The sequence below is a fragment of the Elaeis guineensis genome, chromosome 11 (genome assembly GCF_000442705.2).
Source record: "Elaeis guineensis isolate ETL-2024a chromosome 11, EG11, whole genome shotgun sequence".
NCBI classification, from domain to species: domain Eukaryota; kingdom Viridiplantae; phylum Streptophyta; class Magnoliopsida; order Arecales; family Arecaceae; genus Elaeis; species Elaeis guineensis.
Window position 1 is genome coordinate 16209644 of NC_026003.2, and position 16643 is coordinate 16226286.

A 16643-nucleotide genomic window follows, 5' to 3' on the forward strand; every position below is an offset into this window, starting at 1 on the left:
CCGAGGTATGCTGATCAGATCAGCATGTATGGAAGACATGCACACCTCTCATTTGCTTCGACATCGTGGAGATCTATTGTTCGGAGTGCATGATGCGATAGTTTGATATGCATCAGGGCATCCCTCCACCATACAACACTTCTGATGGCCTCCATAGTCTAGATCGATGAGGGCGGCATCGCCATAATTGGGTTCGAGAGCATATTGATGCATGAGAGCGATGGAAGGATTTGATTGTGGCTGGTCCATCTATACTCCCCATTATGGATCATTATGATCTATATCTGAAGTGGTATAGGAGTATCACTAGGCAATTCATATCGTCATTGACGAGTGAGTTGCTAGAGATGAGGTTCCATCCTTCGGACAGCGTGATGGATATTGTGGTAAGTATATTTTACTTTTTGTCTCATTTTGCTATGTTATTCTTTTTATACTTATGAATAATATCTGTTTACCCTTTGATACTGACAGTTTCGGATGATCACGTCACGATACCATCGGATAAGGAGCGGCTTCCATTCGATCATTATTGGATGCAAGGATCGAACGCTTACCGATATCATGGATGGCCTTATCGATACTATGCAAGTCATCTCTTAGGATAGATGACTCAACACTACACCGTCGACGGATGATTCAAATATCTCATCATTTGTCCAGTACACCTTATATCCTGATTTTTCAAACTTCGATCTCCCGATAGATGATGCATCTATATCAAGAAGATGAGTGAGCCAGGAGATACATCACAGTGACCCAATGAGCAGCACGTCAATCATATACATGAGAGGACCAGAGGCAGACATTAGACACATGTCGATAGGCCGAGCATGATAGCACCTCCCTTTCCATCGTTGATACCGTACTTGAGCCATCACGATAACGGCCAGAGATAACACGCATCTACGAGAGGTGAACACGGAGAAGGTCTCAGTACCTTAGTATATACACCTCCCGATAGTTATAATAGTTATATATTTTTTTTTGTTAATAAATTTTATAATGATCAACTATTAGTTTACATTATTTTAAAATTAATGTTACAGGTTTTTCTTATCTGGATGCACATGTTAAAATTTTTGTTGGTTCCATAAAAAAATCATTGTTGTGCTTGATACAGATTATGTGATTGAAATTTGGAATTGTCCACCATCTTTAAGATATCCTGCAATATTAATTAGAAATAGATTTTTCAGATAACATATACGAATTTAGATGGATTATGATGTCTACCGCATACTTAATTTTCTTCTGACAGAAATAAAGAAGGAATGCAGAGATTCATTACAACATCAAGAACTACTTCAAGTAAATTGAACATTTATTGAGTAGTTATATTATTTATATATGATTAGACTAACACTGTTGTCTCAAGAATTAATTTTGATAGCTTCAAAATATTTGAGAGGAATACTATTAATTTTTTTTTTTTTGAAAAGTTTAAGTATATATCTTAAGAGAATTAAGAATTTTTAAAATGATAGAGATGCGTAGAGAAGATCAAAATTATAAATTCATCAAATTAGAGGTAAAAATATTGTTGTTCGAAAGTCTCAAGTTCATTCAAAATGACTTTGAATTATCTAGAGAATTTCAAAAATTTTAAAAACTAAAAGTAAAAAAAAATCTATTTTGGATAAAAGGGAACGACCCTTGATCATTCTTTTTCGAAGCGAACGATGGCATACTAAGTTTTGGATTGACATTCAAAAAGAGATGACCCATAAATAACCTTTTTACTAGGAAACAACCCATGGGACAGCATCTGTTGCTCCACGGATCCAAAATAGAAAGCCTATTTTTGCTATTCAAAAAGGATGCTCATAAGATGACCTTTTACTCGGATGGGACGAGGAGAGTTTTAAAATCACTTTATCATACGACAACTCTACGAGTTACCCTATAATAGGGCAATCCAAAAAATTATCCTATAATAAGACGATTCATATAGTCACCCTAGCAAATGACAATTTTAGATCGCCGCTTGCCCTACAATAGGGCAACCCAAAAAGTCGCAACTTTAGATCACCGCCTATCCAAACTGGCTTTAAAAATACTAAGTCAACACTGAAAATCACTCGATCATAAGACAATTTTATTTTGGTCAACATTTTCATAAATAATTTAAAAAAATATTATTTTGATAATTTATTTTTAAAAAATATTAATTTACTAAAATTGCCACCATTTATGTTGCTGCACTTACATTCACCGATGCTGGTAAGACCCTCTCTCCCCACTGCAGACCTCTCAACTCTCAATTTTTAAGCCGTATATGGTTTACTCCATGGACTAGTTTTCCGAGAATATATCTAAGTAGAGAGCTTATAGATAAGGGTTTCAGACTTTGAGTTGTCTATTTCATTAATTTTATGTCTCGAACAAGAACTTTGTGTAAAATGAATTTTGAAAACACTACAATTGATGGCCATAAGAAATAGTCCTATAGTCAGAAATGAACCCACGACCATCGTCAACGAAGGAGATAATTTGGTCATGTTTACATGGATACAGTTACAATGCACACAAGGTGTAAAGAGAGGACTTACATAGCCCCCACAAAATTTAATGATCCAAGTTACAAATCCAAAATATAATCTTTGAAATATTATAAATGTGTATATAAAAAATGATATGTTCTGGAAATCCTTAGCCTACCATCAAGTTGTTCAAGATCAACATACTAAGTTGTTTCATTGGAACTATATATTTCAGAAAACTTAATGCATAAGCAAGACGTTCCCAAACCCATGATTTCCTGTACAGACATTTTAGACGTTTATATCAAATGTTTTATAGTTTGGTTTGGCAGCTAAGATCATTGAATTGCGTGGTATGCGCAAAGCCTACTCTTTACGCCCATGTATCGTAACCGCACAGTGTTTACATAACTCAGCAACTTTGCAAATGTAACAGATGAAGCATTATCAGGGGTTTTACAACAATGTAGATATATCTAAACTGTACAGTAAACAATTTAACATGACAATAAGAACGGCACACAATACAAGATTAGTGTACAAGAGAGTTTGCAGTATTAAAACACAGCCAGATGCTGAGCCAAAGACAATCAGCAGTTTCTATATCCTGCAGTTCGCCGCTGCACAAAAAAGCAATAATATAGAAAATGTTAACATCAGGAATTGCCATCTGGGGCACATCCTGTTCAGGATAATGAATGCAGCACTAGCTGTAGCCTTCATTAATGCAATAAGAAGCCATTTAAATCAGTATAGCACTCACGTACATGATTCTAGGGATGATAGTTGTGTATTACTGACCAAAAATGAATTTTGCATAACATCAAAGAGATGTAGGAAAAAGAACAGAAGACCTATAAAAGTTGCTGGACCAACTTAACAAACACTTACTGCAGTAAACAAACTGGTTGAAATCCAATGTCACTCTTCCCTGCTTAGGTGTATCGAAAGAATTGAACAAATTGCTGCAAGTAAATGAGTTAGCGATGAAGATTAAATCAAGCTAGTGCAATCAAATTACAGGATATGCAAAGCAAGTTCAAATATTGACAATGTATGCAAAGCAAGTTCAAATATTGACAATGTATCCATGTATAGACTGCACATTATGGAGAGGGCATGGAGACATCATGACACTACTGCATGTATTTACCTTTTTTCTTAAAAAAAAGGGTACTCTATAACATATTTGGTCGGCTTTGACAAAGAAGATTTAAGCTCTTCAAACGCTTCTTTTATGTTAATCTATATTCTATACAACATTCCAGTTCATGTTAAATTGTTTAGAGAGTATTTGCTTCGACAACTGGTTTATGATGCATCTTAACTTGATGGAATATAGCAATCCCCTCCAAATGTAACAGAGCGAGGCTATATGTTCCATCATAAATTGAATTCCAGAAGAAACAAACAGCATTTGCTCATTGAATAAAAGCAGACGAAAATAAAGAAAGAAATATATTATATAATGAAGAAGAACTCTAAAGAGGTTCATATCAAGTTACTACAATTTATATACAGAATGTCAAAATAGACTTAGGTTCATAGGTAGAATGAAGATGCTGCTACTGCCCCAGAAGCAAAATGAATTCAAGGTGCTCTGTCAGAAGTAGAGATCCTAACAAAACAACATGAACTGGTCTATCTAACAAACATAACGATGAAAATGAAAAAGGAATATATATTATGTAACAAAGAACAACTAACTAGTTTCTTTTAAGGCATATGAATTCACATACCAAGCTGACTGTACAAAAATACAAAGTGAAATGAACTCGTCCAACCGAACCATTCCCATCTTGTTCTTGTCAAAGCTCTAATGTGAACAAGAGAAACATTAAACAATAGTTCCAGCAATTAGAACAAGACAAATCACAAGAAAATGCAGAGGGCAGGCATAATACATATAGCATCTCAAAATATGCAAACATAAAATGTTTCAATGAAGATGTAAACATTATGGATATAATCCTAGACATGGTCAACATGTTGCATTTCTTTAGTGAATGCATTGTTTTAAGTGGTACATGCGGTGACATAGGTGCAAGCACATGCAAATGCCATCTAGTGACTGCACCACATTGGACCAATGCACTCCCCATATGCAGTTGTGCCACAGAATGCTGCTAGCTGCCCACATAGGCCCATGCAGCATGCATGTGTTCTAAGCTCCATGCAAATGATTGCATGTTCTCCTTTTCTTCCCACTTCACTTTAATAATTGGTAGATTTCTTTTTTGCATTTTCCTACTTGTAACTTGAACATGGTGCATGGAGTAATATTGTTATTTTATTACAATACATGCCGTAGTAAGTTAAAATAGGTTCTCAAATATTTGTGAATCCTGATAATTTTTTAATATTGTTAAAAACTGAAAACACAAACCGCACACACATTACAAGATAGCCCAACCATCTGCAACTGTAAATACATTTTAATACAGTGAGCGAGTGGGAACAAGTTGTTAATCAGGAAATAAAACTTCAGCAGTTCAATCATCTGGTAACACACATCCTTGTTACTAAATTTTATATTCTATATAAGTTTTGCATGAAATTTGGTTGGCTTCAAGATAGAAATGCAAGTGTCTGACTCCTGTTCTAAGAAAGATCCATGGGTCAGGCATGGGTCTCAAATTAAGATCTAACCACCAATCAGGTTTCATATGGGCCATGGATAATTGGATTCAATCCCATCAGACCTGAACAAACACCTCATTCAACTTGACAAAAATTAGTCTAAAAGACTGGACTACCTACGGAAACTTTAGACCTGATTCGAACACCAGAAAGAGACTCCACCTAACCAGATACAGGCCTAGGTCTAAACCTTTGGATTGGATCTATGTCAAGATGGACCAGGAGTGGGTGATTCGCTTGAATGTTAACATGAAAGGTGATTCACTAAACTACACTTGTTCTGTAGGTGAAAATCATTGATCCGAGCAGGCAACATAGCTTATATTTTGTTGTATTCATTTTCTTCCAAAGAAAGGCTTGCAGGGGGTGGGAGGAAGAGAGGGTGACAAAGCCTTTCTGTTTTATCCTCGGTCACCTATCTGGTGTCAACCTAAAATCAAAGAGAGGGCAGATAATACACAGTTCATCCTGTGCTTGATGCTTACATTATATGGACCTATTCTTGTTTAATGACCAAGCAAACATAGAAAAGATAAATAGGAGGTTTATCAGGATCCCTATTGATAAATAGCCGATAAGATGGAAGCTTGTTTCATTTGCAATGTTTGTGACTCATGCTTTGGCATAAATTTGCTCCATCTTTTGAAAGTTACTGTCATGACTGTACAGGATATATATATATATATATATATATATATATATATATATATATATATATATATATATATATATATATATATATATATATATCATCGAAATGACCAAACAACACATGTATTGAAGGCTACTAGCTAAACTAATTGCACAAGTTGCATCATTGCTTTTAGAAAAATTATTGCTTTTTGAGATATAAAAGCACAGGTGTATGGTACCTCACAGACTGTATAAAAGGCAGGTGAGTCAAGGGAGAAACCGAGTTTGACTAGTGCCTGTGACATTGTTTCAACAGTGGTCCTCAACTTAGAATTCATGATAAATAGTTAACATTGTAATAGAAAAAATAATCAAGACAAACAAATATAAGGGTCTGCATCATGCCAAAAAGAAATTGTGCATGAAAAATATGAGCAGGTGCCAAGAGGTGTAGAGCAAAGGCATTTACTCATGCTTGCATATTAATAGAATAAATAGATTGATGTTGATAAGCATCATGTTTTCATGAACAAAAAAAAGGACCTAATTTTCAATATATCAGGCGCATCAACTAGGTCATGAAGAATAACATTCTTGGTTTGCCATCACAATAGACTCAAATATTATCTACAGAAAAAAGAATCTATACAAATGGTGGTCAAAATCACATTGGATAAAATGGTAAATTGTAAATGATGAGTTCACAGTTCAAATGGCCAAAAGTTTGAGCTGCAATTCAAGTGGGTTGGATCGTTGAAGGCTAACCCAAACTGAACCAACCTGTATGCATGTTACGAGCAAAATGTACCACAAAATAGAGTGAAAATGGACCGGATAATATTCATCCAGATCTATTTTCATATCGAAATTTATCTTGATATGGAGAAACTTGAGCATCCAATAAATATCTGTATCCATATCCATATCCATCAAAGAAAAACATATGAATATGGACAAGACAGCTACGCGATTTGTATTGGAATATCTGATTCTATTTATTCATGGTACTAACTTGATTTATCATCCACTTAGTAATATCTTTAATTCTATGGTCATAAAGTTTAATTATTCGATTTTTATCTAATATTTATATCCACACTTTCAATATTTGATTGATATCCATATCCACTTAAAACAAATATGGATATAAATTTTTGCATCCAACTAACATTTGCATTGGTTTCTATATTCATCAAACAAAACAAATATGGATTCGGTACATTGGTATTTAATCCATATCTGATATGGTTTCAGCACTACCACAGAGACGATTACTTAAATCACAAACTGTTTGAAACAAAGAATACCGCATAGACATCATCAAGAGGGAGAAATCCACGGCCCCTGTAGAAATAAGCAAAACAAGAAAATAAGAGCCAAGGCAAAGACTTTTAACAAATAGTTATTCAAGCATGATAAGTGATCATTACATGATAAAGTTAAACATCCAAAATATGAAAACTCGCAAATTTGAAACATATAGTCTTATGTACAGAATAATGCTAGAGTAAATTGTATGATTTACCTATGTCAAGGAGAACAAGATCTATACCAAAGAGACATATCTTGGCAAATATACAAAGGCACAAACACATCAAAAGGTAAGATGCAATTAGCAAAAACATACAAATTACAATCGTCACTAGTATATAACCACACCGATATAATGAGATTGAACCAATGTTACCTAGATATGTGATATAGGTGCATAGTGTCCAAGTATCTAGAAGAATCTTCTAGAAATCATAGACGTGGAGAGACATTTAAATCTTATATACATGCAAACTGTATTAATATACAGGTATAATCAAGGTATGCCATACCATACCGAACCAAGTGGTATGAGGCATACTATCCCATACTGGTTCGATACTAATACACAGTATGAGGTGCATATCGACACTCGATATACTAAGCTGGCCCCCATACTAGGCATACCGATGCAGTATAGGGTGGCACCGGTACAAAACCCGATACCGAGATGATGTATCTTAAGTATAATGAACAACGAGCAAGATTTATGCTCCTTAACTTCATAAAATTTAATAAAATGATTACTAACTATTATGTTAGAATTAAAATACAAGCCCTAAAGTAGAAACAATGATAATGGCACCATAATTTTATGGAAAAAAGTGTCAGAGAGTGCCATGAAGTATCCCAAATGTTCAAGTGTCCACATCATATTTAATTCTAACACACTAAGCTTATCATATCAGGATTGCACCATTGGTCGAACTTCAATTTGTGATATCTCAACATTTAAAAAGTCTACTTTCACATGGAATTGGTTTGACACAAAACTTCAAAGTGTTTTCTTCCAATCAAAGGTCAGAGGGTCATGATCAATGTTTGGAACCCATTGAACTGGACTGACCCACTGTGGCAGCTGGTTCATGGGCCCTGGTTCAATGGTAGTCCAACTACAAGTTGATCGGGTGAGGTAATAAAAGGTAATGGATGGACCACCCTCTACTCAATCTTGTCTTTTTCTCTCAATACTCTCTGATTCCCAATTCCTTTTTATTGCATCCTAGCCCTCTCCCATCTCATACTCCCTCCAACCTCATCCCCCATACCATGACTGCTCCTTTGGTGTCAGCGCCACTCCTCTCCGTGATGTCGACCTATGCTGACAACCCTTTCTCATCTCCAAGCCCCATCTCCATTCTCATTCCCTTGGCATCTAGCTGTCAACATTGAGCTCATTACCATCATCCCTTTCCTTGTCCATCCCTTTGCCTTTAATTTCTTTTTGCCTCTAATTTGAAGTTGAGACCCTTGTCACCAGCTCTATCCAACTCCTTGGTGTAGATGAGATCAAGGAGATCGACAAAACGAACCTTAGTGGCCTTGCACTCAACCGATGATGGAGATAGTGACGAGATAAAGCTCTCCAAGCTCCTGCAAAAGCAAAGCTGAGAGAACAAAATTTGTGCTCTAAACCCCTTATTTAAGTTTTTATTCAAATTGTATGCTAATGAGTCAAATAGGTGGAAACTGGTCAATCCATCTAGGTCAACCAGTCCAATTATGTGCAGCACTGGGTCAAACAAGTTCTTAAGGATGCCAAACTTCTCAATAACCCAACTAGTTAGGGCCCTAGGTAACAGGCCAGTAGGTGGAGTGGTGGACCTTGTTGATCCACCTAGTATCTCTAAACATTGGTCATTAACACTGCATGCATTCGTAAATCTTTAATAATATAATGCCATAAATTCCTTCAGAACACCAATATGCACAATATAAAGCATGCATATACCTAGCATACATAGCAACTATACATATAGCATAAATAAAATATTTAGTTAAACCTAGGGGTGTGTGAGATATTATAGGCATACCCTCAAATAGCTTTAGAAAGAGTATCAGGCCACATTGACTTTATAATTCTCCTTGGCCCATATCATCATACTCTAAATAAAGGGAACCAACTTAACTATTTCCTTAGTGTGTCCAAGAGGAGTCCCCTATACTTAAGTGGTGTACAAGTAGGCCTTCAACAGTGATAATTTTATCCTCCAAGATATATGATCACCACAAAAGGTGCTGCTTCTACATTACCTTGGTGTCACATCAAGGGCATGCCTACCTCATCTAGCTTTATTGCAAAACTCATGTATGGGCAGACCACAAGTCCAAAATAAACAAGGTTCAGAAGCTTAAAAAGTACTATCACAAAACTAAAATAGATTGTCCAAGAAAGCACAAACTTAAACCTCTTCGAGCCACATGAGAAGTATGTATATCAATTTTCCAAAATCATCTAAGGGTGAAAAGGATAATTGTTGATGAAAAACAATGGCAGCAACAATGTTCATATTTTTAAGCATGAATCCGCCATGAGAAGCATGTGCTATTGTCAAACAAAAACTGTGCAGCATAACTTTATTTCGATGGTTTCCAACATACTGGACAAGCGTAGGATGCCATTTGAAACTTGAAATGATATTACAACTAGTCGACAAGTCAATGCAGAGAAGGATAAAGGTGGAATAAAAGGAGCAGACATGAAACGTGTTATGCACTTGACAACTTGATAAAGGTGCTAATTGGAATTAAGATGCTCCCAACAAAATAGAGTGAGTATATCTTATTGTTCATTCTACTAGTATATTAAGATGGTTTTCATTTTGATTTACTCTCTGCAACATGGAAATGGTGATTTTGGTATGTAGAATTTAATTGTTATGTTTTCTCAATTTTCTCCATCTAATTTTATGGTCAATTGTGTCCTTGTGCTTTTTTTTTTTGGCTCTATAAACATAACTCAAAGGTTCATTCCTTTTGAACTGAAATTGCCATAAAGGCTAAAGGAGTGCCTTGAACTACAAATCCTAGGGAGCTTTGAGATTTACCGCCAAAAAACAGTGATTATTGTTCTAACATGGAGCATTTAGTGACTAGAATCTAATTTCCAATTTAGTGGTACTACGATTTGGAAGGCTTGATACCACCTAAGGATTCAAATCCTGCCATATCGGTACATCCACCCCATCTCGGGTGTACCGTACCAGGCATACCATACCATGCCAATACTAAACCGAGACTCAGTATGGAGAGCGTACTGGCTCTCAATACATCAAACCGGCCCCCGTATCAAGCATACTAACAGTATACCAACATGAAGACAGTATATGGTCCAGTATCAAGATTGGGAGCCTTGATTCAAATATTTTGGTGGAAGGTAGATCAAGGTCGCTCGCCTTTTTCTCCTCACTTTGGAGAAGAAGACTTCAACATTTTGCTAATTATCCAAGGAATGGTGCTTATGAGGAACGCATTGACCATGTTCTTATTAATTATCCTATCTTAGGAGGTGTTTGGAGATATTTGCCATCTATTTTTGGTCAGCAGCAAGATTGGCCAAACCTAAGGTCAATGTCAATGTTTCCAAGACAATACTAGGAAGAGGTAGCTACCATAGTAGCTTATGCTTGATGGGCAATCTGGAATGTTAGGAATGCCAACATCTTCAATAACAACCATCATTCTCCATGGTTTATAGCAAAAAATGTCTCTCCCCAATGATGGAATTGATATCTTCTATGAAAAGCCCATCTTTTAGACATCTCGAATCTCTAGCAAGGGAGACATTGCCCTTCATGGCAGTTCTTCTACCATCTTCTTCACTTCAGCTTCCCGCCATGTTGAAAATCTCAAGATCAATTTTGATGTGGCTGTTCAAATTTTAAAGGCATGTATTCAATGTAGGAGATAGCTTTGTCATCCAAGACCACCACAGACAGGTAATTGCAGCAAAGGCTATTCCCTTAGACTTGATGATTGTTGCTCCTATGTAACTCCAGCTGCAAGGCATGCTATCACCTACTATATAGACCAAGGATCGTCAACTCAGAACTGGACCCCATGCTAGCCGACTGGCCGTACAAGTCGGTATGCCCCTATACCGGATTCGAACCAACATGGAAATGAGGGATGAACCGAGGAAAAAGAGGGGGGAGGGAGAGGGAGGGAAGGAAAGGGAGGCTAGCGAAGATGCCGGCGGTATCTACCAGAGGGCCGTGGAGTCCCTCAGAAGGATGTCGAGGCCTCTTGAGCTCCACGATCCTCCACAAGAGGAAAAGAGAAGAGAGAGAGAAAGAGAGAAGAGGAGTGAGGGGAAAGCGGCGGAGGGGCCGTCGAAGGACCGTCATGGCCGTCGAACGGCCCAAAACTACCGCGTGGTCATCGCAAGTTTAAAACAGGGGTGAACACGACAAAATAGGGGCTTTGCCCCTGTTTCGAACCCACAGCGACCGTGGGGTGATTTTGGGCCATCCAGCAACTCCCCCGCTACCTTCCCCTCACTTCTCTTCTCTCCTTTCCCCCCTATCTATCTCTATCTCTCTATCTTCTCGCATCTCGCATAGGACTGCAGAGCCCCGAAAGCCTCAGCGAGCCATCACCGACCTTTCCCTCTCCTTGTCTCCCCTCTCTCTCTCTCTCGTTCCTTCTCCCTTGCTCCATTCTCACCGATGTTCCAAATCAAACACCGGAACTGCATCGATTAGCCACCGATATGGTTTGGCACACCTCGAACCATCCGGTTCGATGAACCAATTATGGATTATCTCCATGTTTCTAGCATCGGACAGAAGGTTACTGTTTGACAATGGTCAAACAAATATCTAGTCAGCCCTCAGCTACTACATCTTGTCATCCTTTCTTACTCAATACTGAGTAGAAACTAAAGACCTTGACTATTTTCACATATCTCATGTTTCAAGAAGGAAATCAAGTTGTCAACACCTTTTCCATGATTCCTACTGAAATGTTTCATTTGGTGTCTTGTGGCGAAGAAAGCCTTCCTATGATTGTTAAGATGTCATTAATGCTGATTGGAGAAGTTGTACCATGATGTGTATTGTCTGCCATTCACCCAAAAAGAAAAAAAAGAAAAAGAAAATATGGCCTTGGTGTAGACCTATCATGACAAAAAAGTCAAGTACCATGTCATCAAGAATTTGCAGATCTTCATTATGAAATATAACAATCTCTTTCAAACCCTTATTGCCCCTTAAATTACCTCTCACGTTATCTAATAACATGGTTCAGAGTTCCGGCTGAAGATACATTTTGGCTTGTCACAAATTTGTTTTGGTGATATCTTAAGTTCGGCCCCAATATTAGCGCTCCAATTAAGATCGAAATAAATGAGTTTGACAAAACTGACCCTAGATCCTTGCTAGAAAATTCAAATTTCATCTTTTCTCCTTTTGAATTGAAGGGAGAATTGACTTGTGGATGATATTATATCCTTGAGGAGAATTTTTAGAAGAGTAATCTTGAACTTTGCAAGTCTTAAGAAAATTGGAAGCAATTGGATGTCTGGTATGAAAGTTACAGGCTATTTTCATTCAAATCCTCATCCTAGTGGTTAAGTTTAAACAATCAAGATTTTAGGAAATTCCATAAATTTGACAAGTACCACTGTATGAACACTTGAGGAAAATTGACTAATATAGCTAGTTTCTACTTCCTGATCTAGGAGCAAAACATTTTTGACATGAACACTACATGTCATGAAACAAAAATTTTGATAACAAAATACTTATAGAAGAATTAAAAAGATAATATTTATTTCAAATATTATTCTCTATGAAAATGATAGTTCCAGGATTCTTAATTTTAAAGTGAATACACATGTATTAAGACAAAGTAGGTTACATTATCAATAACTTGTTCAAACATAATCAACTATTGGTTTATAATTTTATAATTGTTGATTTTTGAAACTTGGACACATCAAAGATTCTTTTTGGTTATTATTATTCTCGATTGCAATGTCCAATCATTTTTCTACCATTTGTACAATTTTTACCTAAGTTGAAATATTCAATAGCCCAGTAGTTACTAGAAGAACATGGTAAACACTAATATTATACTATAAAATAGTTCTCTATACTATAAAATGACAACTACAATATTTTTCTTCACCTTGTAATCTTTTTCTATGATATTCTATTTTATTCTTTCCATTTTCCTTCTTTTTTTTTTTAATTTCAAAATGAAAGCACAAAAGCCACATGCCTAAACAATATAATAACATATCTTAAATTGGTGCTTGCAGTTTTCCATTTGCATTATTTTTCTAATTTTTTCTTTAATTCTCAGAGTTTTAATATATTTGTTCAAATAGTTTTTTATATTTTTTGCTGGTTTCAAACAAAGCAAAGAATTTAAACTGAAATTACCAAGACTATTAAACAGAAGCAGAACAAGTTTCAAACTAGAATCAAACTAAGTTCCCATAAATCACTCTATTATATCCCTCATATGTTTTCTCCATGTAAACATATACCATGGGTAGATTCTTTCTCATTGTAATATTGCTATTTCAAGGCATTTTTGCCCTTTCAGATAGTTTTTGTTACATGTAATGGCTCGGCAGAATGCTAATTCACTTCAACTATTTCACTAATGCATCAACATCCAAAGTTTGATCAAGTCAGAAAGTTTCCTAAATAATTTTAGTTCCAATCTAGTCCATAATTATCCAACCATCTTTGCTAATGACGCCAATAAAACAATTTAATAATTTGGCCTTTCATTTACAATTATGTAGCAAAAACAAATTCTACTTGTAAGCTATAATACAAAAAATATTCATATAACCATATAACATACAAACAAAAATAACCTTCAAAGATTTTGAATCTTGGCTTTGGTTTCGATTTGGGTCTCTGGGGTAGATTTTCAGTTTAAATGGTTCAGCAATTTCACTCCCAATGAGTTAAACCAAAAAAGTCAGAAAAATTTTTAAAAAAAGAAAAGATAAAAATAATTCAAGCCAAGTTATTTTACATCATTTTGTTGTATCTTGAGTTATCTAGAATCATAACTAATGTAGTATAACTAGTTTTGGGCTGAAATTGGATCCTATTGAGCTTAATGCATTATGTAGATCATAATAATATACTAATGTATTAAGTACCAAAGGGCATCATAGTGCACGAGGTTCCCACAACTATAGGGTCTGAGAGAGGTCAGATGAACAGTCTTACCCCCACATGCAGAGAGATTATTTTCATGTTTTGAACTTGATGAATACTTAATTTAAGTTGCTAGAGGCACTAAATATTGTAATAATTGATGTTATTTTATTAAAATTTGATGCTCTCTAGTCTATTTTGCAGGTGATGGAGAGTTTGGATTCATACGATTCAAATTAGACTCAAATCGGATCAGATTTAAATAAACCAGACAACCAGCTCCCATTCTAGTGCGAACGCGACTTAAAGATCAAGGGTTAAAAAGTAGCCTCTCCAATCAAGAGCCCAGATTAGAAGATAAATGAAACCAAGTGTGAACACGACTTAAATCTCAAAGACTCAGATTAAAAGATCACTCTTCATGAAGATCCAAGGATCCTTATTCATGCTCCCACCTCTCTTTTCATGAAACCCTAGCCTCTCCACTCTATAAATAGAACCCCAAGGCCTCCATTTTCTTCAATCAAGCCAACCCTAAATTCTCTTCAAGCTTTTTTCTCTCTCTCCCTCTTTCTCTTCTCCATAAGTCTAGGGGAGGTACTAACCCTAGCACGACACCATATTCCTCCATAGATCCCTTTTCTACATCTCAAAAAATTTAAGAGAAGTCCTAATCCTAGTACCGCTACCCTTTCTCTTCCACATACCCTCTTCCATCTACCTTTCTTCCTTGAAGTTCCTAAACCAAGCCTTCCAGCCATCCTGCCGCTGTCTGCATAGAGGAAGACGAAGGATTCAAGGAGACATCCACTATCGGACGCAGCTAGAAGATCAATTTGGTTTCGTTGTTCTTGTATCAAACTTTTGTTTCTTTTTCATTGTATATTTTTTTATTTAATCAATGAAAATATTTTTATTGCAAACTCTTTATTTTTTTCTTAGTTTCTTGCAATTTATTATTTTTTTATTTATTTTATTTATATTTTTAAAATAATTGACCTAAGATTCCTGTGGATACGATCCCAACTCACCCTATCTACATAGTAGTGGTAGGATTAATTTTGATGTGCTACGACATGCATCAAATTTTAACGTCGTCGTCGGAGATCTTGACGCGATTTTTTAAAAAAAAATCTGCAAAATAACAAAAAAAATATTTTACTACTTTCTAAATTTTTATTTCTTACTTTAGACTGCTTGACTGCCTTATATGCTTTACTGCTTTATATTTTTAGTTGATTATTTTCTTCTCTTGCACTCTTGCTTTTCATACTTTATTTTGCTAATTGATAATTTACTTTTAATTATTAATTAATTTACTTTAATTGCTTAATTACCTTCTATTTACTCTTTTTAAAATTTCTATCTTATATTACTTTTCATATATGATAGATTTACTGCTTTAGCTAGATTACTTTATTTGCATGTATAGAAAAATTTTTTGCTTTCTATAACCTAATGGTTTAATGCTTTCCATAGCTTAAAATAATTTATTACCCTAAAAGTAGATTCGATTTGTTGCTTTATTTGTAGGTTACCTACTTGCCTTTTAATCTTAGTATTATTTACTTTCTATTTAGTTAAATTCACTAGATCTTTTCGTACCTAATTTACCTAATTTAAAACTTTCCTCTTATTCCTTCTTGCTTAAAGATAACAAATATAAAAAAAATACAAAAACACCACATAACACTTGACTAATATAAATAAACCAATTAAATCTTAAAAGCTACTTAACATGTTTGGATACCTTTTCTTTTTGCATTGCATATTTTCATAAAAAAACTTAAGGACAAAATCTTAATCAACATAAAGTGAGAATTTCATCACCCTTCCTTGGCCTACAAACCACCATCTTGCAATTGCATTAACCTAAACCTCTAATTTAAAATCGATTAGACGTTGACCCCTAAGGATCCTCGAGCTCAGTAGGACAAGGAACCCAAAAAGTTGGACCGAATTCAGGTTAGTCAGTTTAACTGGTGTCTAGAAAAGTGGTTCAAAAATTACATCCTGAAGGAAGGTAGTTCATTAATTGGTTCCGTTCGCTTACCTAGCCAACGCAGTTGGTGTCTAAAAAAAGCAACAGGGGGACCTCCACCAACCTTACACTTACCTGGTCAGTTGAGCGGCTAGTCTGCTACTTAGAGTACTTGAAGGTGACCTTGATAGTTAAGAGCTGTTTAGATTTAGAATAACCCATAGTCAGGATTAGTCGAACCACTTGATTGTTAACTAAAAACATCAAACCTAATTAATTCTTCTCTCTTCTTAGCCTTAGAACTCCTTAGGTTCTCTTCTTTAAAACTCTTTCTCTCCCCCTCCTTTTCTCCTCTTATCTTTCAAAAAAAAAACTTGCTTAACACTCGATGAGATCTTTTGGGTGCATACTAGGATGCCGATCATTACAACCTGATTTACACCCATTAGACCAAGAGCTAGAAAAAATGAT

General features: G+C 35.6%; 1 protein-coding gene across 2 annotated transcripts in view; it reads right to left on the reverse strand.

Moving 5' to 3' along the window:
* Positions 1-2903: 2903 nt before the first annotated feature.
* The window catches only part of LOC105061538 (uncharacterized), a 63666-nt gene continuing 49926 nt past the window's right edge, over positions 2904-16643 (reverse strand). Inside the window, exons 6-10 of one of the 2 annotated variants that reach the window (XM_010945617.4) lie at positions 7064-7100; positions 5996-6052; positions 4223-4299; positions 3375-3448; positions 2904-3103 (exon numbers count right to left, since the gene is read on the reverse strand). In XM_010945617.4, coding sequence (XP_010943919.1) covers positions 3084-3103; positions 3375-3448; positions 4223-4299; positions 5996-6052; positions 7064-7100 — 265 coding nt within the window. In that variant the 3' untranslated portion in view covers positions 2904-3083. The remainder of the gene's footprint in view (positions 3104-3374; positions 3449-4222; positions 4300-5995; positions 6053-7063; positions 7101-16643) is intronic. The other variant, XM_010945619.4, reaches the window with a different exon arrangement.